Here is an 11,395-nt window from a genome sequence, read left to right on the forward strand (position 1 = left end):
GGACAGACTCAAGAAAGTAGCAAACAGATGGTTCAAACACCACTCAGGGGGCCTGGAGCCCATTCCCAGGCCTCAAAGTCATCATGGCCCATCAGCTCCCTCACTTCAAGGTGGGATCCCTGCCTGTACCGTCTTGAGCCCTTAATCTGAAAACAAGGTGACAACACAGAACTATCTAGTTGCTAGGCATCCTTATGACCTGCTATCTTGCACCTACTGAGGCCAGAGGGCTGGAGAGGCTGGGGAAGAGGAGCCAGGGTACCCTGGGCTGTCTGAGAAATGGGCCTGGTGGCACTATGCCCATGTGTTTCACTGTACAACAGAGAAGTACTTGTGGGTGTGACAAGGTTTACCCACCAAATGGTTAAAGTTTCCTCAGGTTCAGGCCAGGCCTGGCAGAGCTAAGACAGAGGGTACTCCAGGCAGTAAGGCCACTGGCTCTAAGGAACACTTGTCCAGGCCCTCAGAGCGCCCACCATGCTCCCTGTTAAAGAGCAAAGAGGAGTTGAGTTTGGAGTGTGTCTGTGTACCCACATATGTATGCACAGTGGGAAACAACCCTATCTTCAGAGGAGGTTCTATTCCATCCAAGACAAACTGGCCCAGAGAACTCAAGGATGGTAATGGACAAGAGGAGTCACTGCCCATGTCTTCTTCCTCTAGCCCAGCCTGAGGACTGGGATGGCTGAGCAAGAAAGCCACAGGCATTGCAGCCCCTTGCCCTAGTGCAGATCTGACTCCCACAAACCTGGAGAAGCTCAAAGGCCGGCACTGGGAGATGACTCCCCTAGAAGACAGGAGGTGTCCCACAGCCCTAGTTACAAAAGGCCCCTGTGCCACCTGGTGGCTGCTCTGGGAACTGTACCTGCCCTAGGTCTGGGCCAGGCCAACCAGGCTGGCAGTCTGAGGACACTGACTTACCACACAAGTCACAGGAAGAGACGACAAGAAATCAGCCAGGCCTGTGCAAAGGCAGCATTTTTTGGTTGTGTGTATGACTATGAATTCACCCTCTGTTTACAGATAACTCTCTTCACTATTCCTAGGAGGAAAAAGAAATGCATTCGGTACTTACCCGGAGAAGGCCGCTACCCCAGCCCCGTTCCTTCCGATGACAGTGCTCTAGGCTGCCCCGGGTCCCCAGCTCCCCAGGACTCACCCTCATACCATCTGCTGCCCCACTTTCCCACAGAACTGCTTGCTAGCCCTGCAGAGCCGGCACCTACATCCCCAGATCTCTCCACTGCTCTCAGCCTCCCAGCCCCAGGGCCCCCACAGGCCCCCCGCAGCGCCTTGCAGAGTACACAGGTACAGCAACAGGAATCTCAGAGACAGGCGGCCTAGCAGGTACAGGACACCTGGCCTCCTCCAGGAGCCTACCCTCTGAGAGGAAGCAACAGAGACCCCGATTGCATGGAAATCAGCCAGGGGTCCTGTTAACTCTATCTCAGGGTCCAGACCCTGAAGATTTCAGAGGCTGCACAACTTCTGCCTGAACCTGACGCCATCGATTCAAACTGCTCCAAGTGGTGGGAATCAGATCTGTGTTGATGTGTCACCTAATTAAGGGCGTATCTTGTAGCTATGGCTGCCTACATCTATTCTTTTTACCATCTGTCTTGCCAGCCAGAAGCCTCTGCCTCCCTAGCTTTTCTGATATAGGTCAGAGATGAGCTGAACTGAGCCTAGCTACCTTCTCTACCCATCTCCCCTATCCCCCACTGCCACACCCTCCCTATACAGATACTTCATGGACCAAGAATGAGCTGGTTTATCAAACAACATTGCGCATGGTCACAACAACAAAGCTCAAGATGACAACCCTTCTCTTTTAAGGAAATGGAGAAGCTCTATTTATAAAAAACCAGCTGCTACTCATAAGTTGGACCAGAGGAAGCTTCTATGTTCTCAGGAGCTTGCAAGAAGCAGGGGCGGGGAGGGGAATTGAATAGGTTAAGTTTAGGTCTATCGACCTAAGCAACAGAAATAACATGACACTACCTTCTCAGGCAAGTTGGGGAGCGTAGGGTGTAATCTGGCTGTAGTTCAAATTACTTGGAAATGTTTCCTGAGAAGACTCAACTAGCCTAAGAAGCTATGATACCAAGGTCCCAGGCTTGTCACCAGCAGCTACAATCAACAGTTCAGAGACGTCATGGCCCAAATTCAGTGCACCCCTCCCCATTCAGAGAGCCTTTTTCACAATTCCATTTCCAGTTCATCCATGGCAGTCCAGCCAGCTCCTGGGCAGCTGTGAGACAACAAACCCAAAACCTCACAACAGCCAGAGCCTGTCTTCCAGCATTCAGTCCAGGCCAACTGCAGTTTCCCCATGGAGCTGCAGGACAGAGGACCATTATAACTAAATCAAGGAGCCCAGAAAACCTCCAGTGGTGGACAACAGGTCTTCACCACAGCCTACTTTAACTCATTTTTGAGCCATGCTTCAACCCTGAGCCTTGAAAAACAAGTTTTTAAATTTTGTTTCTTGCCTCCTCACCCTATGTAGCCTGAATCCAAAGAAAAAAGGGCTGTCCAGCCAGGTGTGGTGGCTCACGCCTGTAATTCCAGCACTTTGGGAAGCCGAGGCAGGCAGATCACCTGAGGTCAGGAGTTTGAGACCGGCCTGGCCAACAGGGTGAAACTTCATCTCCACTAAAAATATAAAAATTAACCAGGCGTGGTGGTGCGTGTCTGTCATCCCAGCTACTCAGGAGGCTGAGGCAGGAGAATCACTTGAACCTGGGAGGCGGAGGTTGCAGTGAGCCAAGATCGCACACCTGCACTCTAGCCTGGGCAATAGAGGGAGATTCCGTCTTAAAAAGAAAAAAAAAAAAAAAAAAGGCTGTCCATGTACTCACACACCCCTTAAAAAAAAGCCTTTAGTTCCTACTTTAGCCACTGGTTTCTCAGACTCCAAAGACCGCATATTCTAGTGTAACACTGCAAGAAGTCTTGAGAAAAAAAGATTATTGTAGTGTTCAAAGTATTTTTGTATTGTTAATGCATCATCATAGAAAAACTTTTTTAAACATGAGAATAAAGATAACTTTTTACTGGGTTTGTTTTTCAAAGCCTGATGCTGAGGAATAAGCTGTCTCAGTAACAGAACATGGTATTCTTTCCTTTTCTTCTCCAGTCAGGAAACTTGGAGTTTGTTCCCTATGGTGCACGTTTCCAAACCTCCAACCTGCAGAAACCAGGGATTACACTTGTCATTTTCCCTAAAGGGGTGTGGGCTCTGCCTGCCTCACCCCTGAGAGCTAGGCCCATACTCCCATTCCAAGCTTTGCTCTTAAACCCCCGATCTTCTGACCCCACAATGATGTAGGCCAGCCTGCTCCCCAGTGCTCATATAAGAATAAATGAATTGGAAACTGCCATCCGTACAGCCTGAAAAGACAATCCCACCTGAAATAGGTACACTTGACCACTAGGCTCCATTTTCCTCTCAGAACAGAGAGAAAACATTCCACAAGTGCATATCCTATTCATCCTTTCCTCCCAACAACTGTATCTGTTAAGACACAAAGTATTTTTCATATTTTCACACAAGCCTTCAAGTTTGAGAAATTTACAACCCACTTTTTAAAAAAATCATACACACTGTTGGTGGACACTAGTGCCACCATATCCACTTTATTTTTACATTATTTGTATACATTTAGGGGGTACAAATACAGCTGTGTTACATGGATATATTGTGTAGTGGTGAGGTCCAGGCTTTTAGTGTGCCCCTCACCCAAGTAGTGTACCGTGCACCTAAATAGTGTACACTGTACTCAACAGGTAGGATTTCATACCTCATCCCCCTTTCATCTATCTCCCAGCTTTTGAAGTCTCCAATGTCTATTATTCCATTCCATATATCCATGTGTACTTACATTTTGTTTAGCGCCCTACCACCCACTTTTTATATGGCAGTTTCCACCAAGTACACTGCTGTCTTCCTGAGACCTATTATGAATGTAAAAGGTGTCATGAAGGCATCTCAAGAGGTCAACAAGTAGATGATAAATGTTGGGCAAGAAGTGTTTTCACATGGGCCACCATCTGCATTGTCATTATCATTCTACTGATATTTTTTGGATTTTGTGTTTAAAGATATTTATAAAGAAAGTAATCTTCCAGAGTAGTGTCTATTTAAAGTAGGCCACTGGACATTGTAACCCTAGACTTGCTTCTTTCTGGGAGAGTGTTAGAGGACACTAGCCATTCTCTGGACATCTGTCCCATTTTAAAGAATTCTGTTCTGGCTACTGGCCTAGTTGTTTTAAACAAAAAAAAAACAAAAACAAAACCCTACATTCTAGCCAGGGCTTATGCAAGATCGGGTTGCTGCATCTGATTTGGTGTCTTAGAGTACACAGGGTACATGAACAATGCAGTCTTTGTGTACTGGCAGGGAAGCCTTTGCAACTTTGTTTAAATCAAATCAGTTTTTTTTTTTTTTTAATCTGACTTCATAAAGGAAACTCAGATCCTCCCAAATCACCCTGGTGCATTCCTGTGAGGCCAGAGGGTGACTTGAGACTGCAACCTCAAAAGTTCAACTTCTAATACCATACCAGCCCCCCTTCACTGTCAGCTGAGGACCAACCCTGTTTTCTGAGACGTTATAGGACAAGATACCCTAGACTCCCTTGAACATTTCCAGACAACTAGCAGACTTGCAATGTGCTTGAAACATGTTCATCCCTCCCCTGGTACACCTGCTGCCCATTTTGTGCTCAGTGGATATGGTGAGGGTTCAGCCCAGCAAGCGGACAAAGCCTATGTCTCCCAATTTGAAGGTGTCTCCTTTAACAGAACCCCACAGCTGGACTCTATTCTGACACGTAACTATCTTTTGAATGGTTCCTGTGGTCTCCTATTCCTTCTGGCTGTGGACCCCCAATAGCTGGCTCAGAAGCATGGCTGCCTAGCTCTGTTTAGCCTGGCCAGGAAGGCCATAAGTAAAGGGAAGTAGAATGGTTCTTTATATCCTGTTCCAGAGAGGAAGAAAGGGAATCAGTTCCTGCATCCATTTCTCAGAAAACAGCACAGAAAAGAAGGGGCAAGAGTAACAAGGCCATGTAAAACTCCTACTTCTTCGGCCTATATATCAAAGTAGAAGAATTTAAGACCCAAATCTAGTTAATTGTATAAAAAGTCTAAGTTGGCTTTTCTTTGAGGTTAGAAAGGATGCTTAAGCATGACTCTCAGATCTCTTCAGAGCTTTCTTTAAGCTCTTCAGGGCTTTAAGAGTTCACCAAGGGTCTTTGAAACAGCTGCCCACCCAAGCAGACCCTGCATGTATCAAAACCCCCAATCCCAACTTGTGATCACCTTCTCAAATCACCCTGTGGGCATCTTTCAAATTCAGACTCCTGAGCTCTCCAATGGTTTGGAGCTACTAACAAACCATTACTGGCAGTGAGCATGTGAAAATACTCTAATGACAGGGAATCTGAAAATAGGGAACACAGATGGTAGGTATGTTCTCATAGGCAGTCCCCAAAATAAAAGCCTGGCTCAGGTCAGGAAGGATTTTCAAGCTCTTCAAGATAGCACGGGATTAGGCATGTTAACTGGAAAGGGAAAACTTATATGTCCTAGGGGTGGAAACTATCCTATCCCCTAGGAGTCCTCACAAGTTAAGTCACTAGCAATAGAAGGTAAGGGGTGTTTCACTTCTTAAGACAAGAGAGCAGCTGTGAATTACACAGGAGATAGTCCAGGCCAACACTTCTTTCATATTCACCAGGGGCTCTAGACCAAGTAAGTCTTCCTTTTTCATTCAGGTGTTCTCATTCTTTTATCTGAAGCCTTGTTCTTTCAGGCATGTGCAATCAATGTCAGGAAGCAGTGTAGGGGGCTTGAAGGGGACAGGAGGGAAAAGGAAAAGCTAGGTTCTACTCACCAAAAAAATAAAAATTAAAAAAAAAAAAAGCCACTCTGGAAACCCTGCTTGAGTAACTTCAGGGTACAAAGTACAGCTCCTCTATTTTCCCACCCCTTTCAGTAAGCTTCCTGGAACAGAAAAATCTGCAAAGCAATTGAAGAAGGCAGAGTTAGAGGTTATGAAATGGTATACTCAGGAAAAAAAGGACAAATAGGAATTTTCACCAAACAGGTGGGAGGTATTCAAAATGAGAGCACTTTAATGAAATAAGCTGATCCTCAGTGTGCATCAGAGGCTGCTATACAGCAGGTTGAAAATTTAAAGTTAAGAGATATCAGAACGTCTGAATATACTTAAATACTTGCAGAAAATTGAAAGTTAAGAGATATCAGAAGGTTACATGAACTATAGATGTGGAAGCAAACACTGTTGTGAGCAAGTACATTCCTCCCATAGAATGCTGCTCTATACTGGCACACAGACCAGAGGTAGCCAACAGTACACAAGACTGCAAGGCAACAAGTACATCATCAATGAATTAATCATCTATCACTCAAACTATGCCCTGCATTGGAAGTGTGTCAAGCAAGAACACCTTCAACAACACTTTTCTGCCACCACCAATGATTATCTCCACTAACACCTCATCAGAAAGGCTAACATTTACCCAACTCTTTTTAGGCGTCCAAACGGCTCAATCTTGGGCCAAAGGACATGCTCTAAACTATTTCTTACACCATACTTCATCTTGATATGCACAGCCAGTTCTCTTACTCATTCTCTTTGACCACTGGAGGTAATGATTTTTTTTTTTTTTTTTTTTTTTTTTTTGAGACGGAGTTTCGCTCTTGATACCCAGGCTGGAGCGCAATGGCGCGATCTCGGCTCACCGCAATCTCCGCCTCCTGGGTTCAGGCAATTCTCCTGCCTCAGCCTCCTGAGTAGCTGGGATTACAGACACGCGCCACCGTGCCCAGCTAATTTTTTTGTATTAGTAGAGACGGGGTTTCACCATGTTGACCAGGATGGTCTCGATCTCTTGACCTCGTGATCCACCCGCCTCGGCCTCCCAAAGTGCTGGGATTACAGGCTTGAGCCACCGCGCCCGGCCGGAGGTAATGATTTTTAACAACAGTAAACAAGAAAAAGTCATCAGGACCCAACATTCAAAGGAATGGTTTAGTTCAACAACAACAACAATTAGAATTTAATTCAAACACTCAAAAATTGCCCTGCCTAATGTGGGTCTCATGAATAAACACGCTGATAAAATACTACTGTCAGCAAAGTAGTATCATTAATCCCACCCTAATTTCTCTTTACAGTCCATATTCTCAAGGAAACGTACCAACACCCAATCTTCGGTTGTTAGTTCCTGACTGAGCACTGTTTTTTCCTCACTATGGCATCTCTCTAGCTCCAAACAAATCCAAATTTACAGAACCTTTCCTAGCACCTTTCAGTTCTGTAGTCCCCACTGGCTCATTAATCTTGTTCTGTACAGGAACATTTTTATTGTTTACCTACTCCCTCCCAGCAGTATTTATGCCTTGTCTCCTGAACTACACCAAAAGCTCCCCGCTCCCAAGAGGGAAAGCATGTCTAATGCTTTCTACCAAGAAGCCAGAACTATAAGGATTCAACCATTTTATAAGCTTTCCCTTTGCTTGCAATCTTATTCTTGACTTCTTCCTAGCTTAAAAAGTTATTCACACATTGGTTTCAAATCCAGATAACTGAAGATTAACTTTTCAAATCCTCAAACTTTGTAGGGAGAACACTTACTTGGTCCTTACTACTAAAATGTACACTGAGCTTTATTTAGAAAAAAGAAAAATCGGTGAGTACTGTGGCTCACATCTATATTCCCAGCACTTTGGGAGGTTGAGGCAGAAGGATCTCGAGCCCAGGAGTTCAAAAACAGCCTGAGCAGCATGGCAATACCTCATCTCTATAAAAAATTTAAAAATACAAAAACTAGCTAGGCGTGGCAGCACACACATGTAGTCCCAGCTACTCAGGAGGCTGAGGCGGGAGGACTGAGCCCAGGAGTTCGGGGCTGCAGTGAGCCGTGATCACACCAGTGCACTCCAGCTTGGGTGGCAGAGGTGAGACCTTATCTCTTATAAGAAGAATCAAAAAGCTCTTCAGGCTCTGGGCACAATGCCTGTGGGGTAGCCCTGCTCTGCAAGGAGCAGTGAAAAAAAAAATCTTCCAATGGTAATGCTGGCAAGCAAAAATTCAGCTTGTAAAGGGTGCTCAGAGCAAGAGGTTTGCTGCTTTCTCAAATCTCTCTTTTCTGGTGGAAACCACTTCGTATTTCCAAACTGCCTTAGTGACAGCCTAGGCAACTTATGTAATTTTTAAAAAATTTATGTTGGGATCAGAACACAGCCCATAGGATTAGCCGATTTTTTAAGTAAAATTGAAAGTTATTTGTAAAATCTGCCTGCCCTAAGTCAGATCCCCAGAGTGACTCACTGTTACTCCCTCCCTAGCTAATTTTAAGGTAAGTTCAGCATTACTATGATGTCATGTTACAGGGCTGCAGTTACCTATCCAACCAAGTCACAATATACCTCTTGCTTAATTCCAGTAGCGGTATATTCTAACAGTTATAGAGTAAAAAGTCATAGTTATGATCCCACATGGGGAGCTGCAGGATGATTTTGTGAATCTTTGGAAAAACATAAGAACTGTAAAGCATTATCTATTTTACATATCAAGAGTAGATTTATTAAAGTAAGCTAACACAATAGCACTTCAAAAGAGTAACTTGCCTCTACAACTTAAGAATTATTAGGGCCAGGTTCCGTGGCTCACACCTGTAATCCCAGCACTTTGGGAGGCTGAGGCAGGTGGATCACAAGGTTAGGAGTTTGAAACCAGCCTGGCCAACATAGTAAAACTGCATCTCTACTAAAAATATGAAAAAATTAGCTGGGCATGGTAGCACATGCCTGTAATCCCAGCTACTTGGGAGGCTGAGGCAGGAGAATTGCTTGAACCTGGGAAGCGGAGGTTGCAGTGAGCCGAGATTGTGCCACTGCACTCTAGCCTGCACTACAGAGCAAGACTGTCTCAAAAAATATATATATTAGAATTTGTTTGAGGGGGCACCTTTTGCCATGACAATGTTAAGGAGAAAGTCATAAGCTAACATTCAGGAAGGTTTTGGTTTTAGATCACAAGTGACATAATCAATGAAAAGGCAAGAAGTCAAAGGACTGACATAAGGTCCTTGAAAGGACTTCATCACTAAAAGCAGCACACTGCAGGAAGCAGCATGCATTTTTTTCCTTGTTTATAGAGGAACCTCACAAACATTCTTCAATCACCCAAATCAGCCAAATACCTTCTTCCTCTCAATTCTCTTTCCTGGTGAAATAAAGGACATTTCCTAATTGACCCTTAAGGTTAGTTAATCAAGAAGAGTTTCCTTTCCTCTACTACTGTAACAGTAATTAGAGAACATCTTCATAATTTATCAGTAACCACTCTCCAAACCAAGGCTATTACCAGCTCTCCCATCTCATGCATTTTTAAAACTGTTCTTCATTATGCCGTGTGCCTGCATTTCACAAGGACCTTTCACTTATGTTACTTATATTGAAATTCATGGAGTAGTGCTGCTCAATACAAGTTAAATCCTGCTGTCAAGCGACTTCCAATTAAGTATTGGAACTAATATAAAGCAGACTGCACTAGATCTGTAAAACCATACTACCTACTATTTCCAACTTGCTCAAGGCCATGCAGACACGAAACTCCATGAGCCATGAAACTCCAGCCTCAAGGTATGACTTCATGCCACAATATTTGTTTAGAAGAATGTCTGGGAAGTAAGAGAGCAGGCAGAAATTAGTACAGTTTTGAAGACTGAGATTTGGCTGCTATGATAATGAGAAAAGACCACTCACTACAGGTGAAAGCCTAGAAAAGTTCTAGTAGATACATTAAAGAAATAGTGGGCATACAGCACGGAATAGGAAAAAGAAGGGTAGGAAAAGAATGGTGCAGCCATTGAAAACGGCTTCTTAATACCATGTGCATGATTTATTTGGGTCCACAATGGTCACAAATGGCCTATTTTCTCTTGGATTTCTATTAATGTAAAAGTTTAAGATTACCAGGAATTTTTGTTTATTATTTAAAGATTAGAGACTACAGAAAGTCAAGAAGGAAACAAAAATTTAAATTACTATACTGTCTGTCCATCCAATCTTTCTGAAAGATCCAGTATCCTTTAACTGTAAATAGTGACATTATTTACTCCTATAATTCTAACAACTCCTGTATATTATACAGATCAAGTGGCAATAATAACAAGCTCCAGTTTCTTAGAAGGTGATACCTCCTTTACAAGTTAAACATGATATATGGCAGTAATCCTGGACCTTCAGTGAAGGTTTGTGTTTGTTGTAATACTGCTAAGGATACTTTTTGTTTTTGAGACAAGGTCTCGCTCTGCTGCCTAGACTGGAGTGCAGTGGTGCAATGCCAGCTCACTGCAGCCTCGACCTCTCAGGCTCAAGCAATCCTCCCACCTCAGCTTCCCAAGTAGTTGAAACCACAGGCATGCACCACATGCTTGCTTTTTTTTTTTTTTTTTTTTTTTTTTAAATAAGACAGGGTTTCACCATGTTGGTCAGGCTGGTCTTGAACTCCCGACCTCAGGTGATCCGCCTGCCTTGGCCTCCAAAGTGCTTGGATTACAGGCGTGAGCCACCGCACCCGGCCAATTTTTTTTTTTTTTTTTTTGTAGCGAAGGGGTCTTCCTGTGTTGTCCAGGCTGGTCTCAAACTCCTGGGCCCAAATGATCCTCCTGCCACCTTGTCCTCACAAAATGTTGAGATTACAGGCATAAGGCACCATGCCCAGCTGCTAAGGATACTTGAGGTGGATAAGGTTTTTGCAGAAGTTGATCATTATAGAGGAATTGGTAGATGAGATAATTCAGCTGGGAGCGTACACTGCTACCCTCCCCACTAAAACCAGGACAAACAGAAAACAAGCTTATTTCTGGCCCGGCACAGTGGCTCATGCCTGTAATCCTAGCACTTTGGGAGGCTGGGGCAGGTGGATCACGAGATCAAGAGTTCAAGACCAGCCTGGCCAAAATGGTGAAACCCCATCCCTACTAAAAATACAAAAATTAGCTGGGTGTGGTGGCACGTGCCTGTAGTCCCAGCTACTCGGGAGGCTGAGTCAGGGGAATGGCTTGAACCCAGGAGGCAGAAATTGCAGTGAGCCAAGATCTCGCCACTGCACTCCAGCCTGGGGGACAAAGTGAGACTCTGTCTCAAAGAAAACAAGCTTATTTCCCAAGAGTAAAAGGAACCAGGAATCCAAAAGTAGTCACAGGGGTTGGCAAACATTTTCTGTAAATGCTAGATAGTAAATATATGTTAGGCTTTTTGGTCAAATTCAGGTTCTCGTGTGTGTGTGTGTGTGTGTGTGTGTGTGTGTGTGTGTGTGTGTGTGTCTCTTTAAATTCTGTTTCTGGTGTGT

The 11,395-nt window shown here is 44.3% G+C and overlaps 1 protein-coding gene across 11 annotated transcripts in view; it reads left to right on the forward strand.

Annotated features, from left to right (window-relative positions):
* Positions 1-5,932, forward strand: part of TCF7 (transcription factor 7) — a 35,927-nt gene extending 29,995 nt beyond the window's left edge. For 4 of the 11 annotated variants that reach the window (XM_064366316.1, XM_064366317.1, XM_021677505.2 and 1 more), the window contains one exon: positions 1,744-5,932. In XM_064366316.1, the coding sequence (XP_064222386.1) occupies positions 1,744-1,765 (22 nt within the window). In that variant the 3' untranslated portion in view covers positions 1,766-5,932. Of the gene's footprint in view, positions 1-1,023 lie in introns of all 11 variants that reach the window. The other 7 variants (XM_064366318.1, XM_064366320.1, XM_064366325.1 and 4 more) reach the window with 3 other exon arrangements.
* Positions 5,933-11,395: the final 5,463 nt, after the last annotated feature.

The sequence above is a fragment of the Aotus nancymaae genome, unplaced genomic scaffold, assembly GCF_030222135.1.
Source record: "Aotus nancymaae isolate 86718 unplaced genomic scaffold, 86718_ANA_hifiasm-v0.15.2.pri h1tg000064l_1, whole genome shotgun sequence".
NCBI classification, from domain to species: domain Eukaryota; kingdom Metazoa; phylum Chordata; class Mammalia; order Primates; family Aotidae; genus Aotus; species Aotus nancymaae.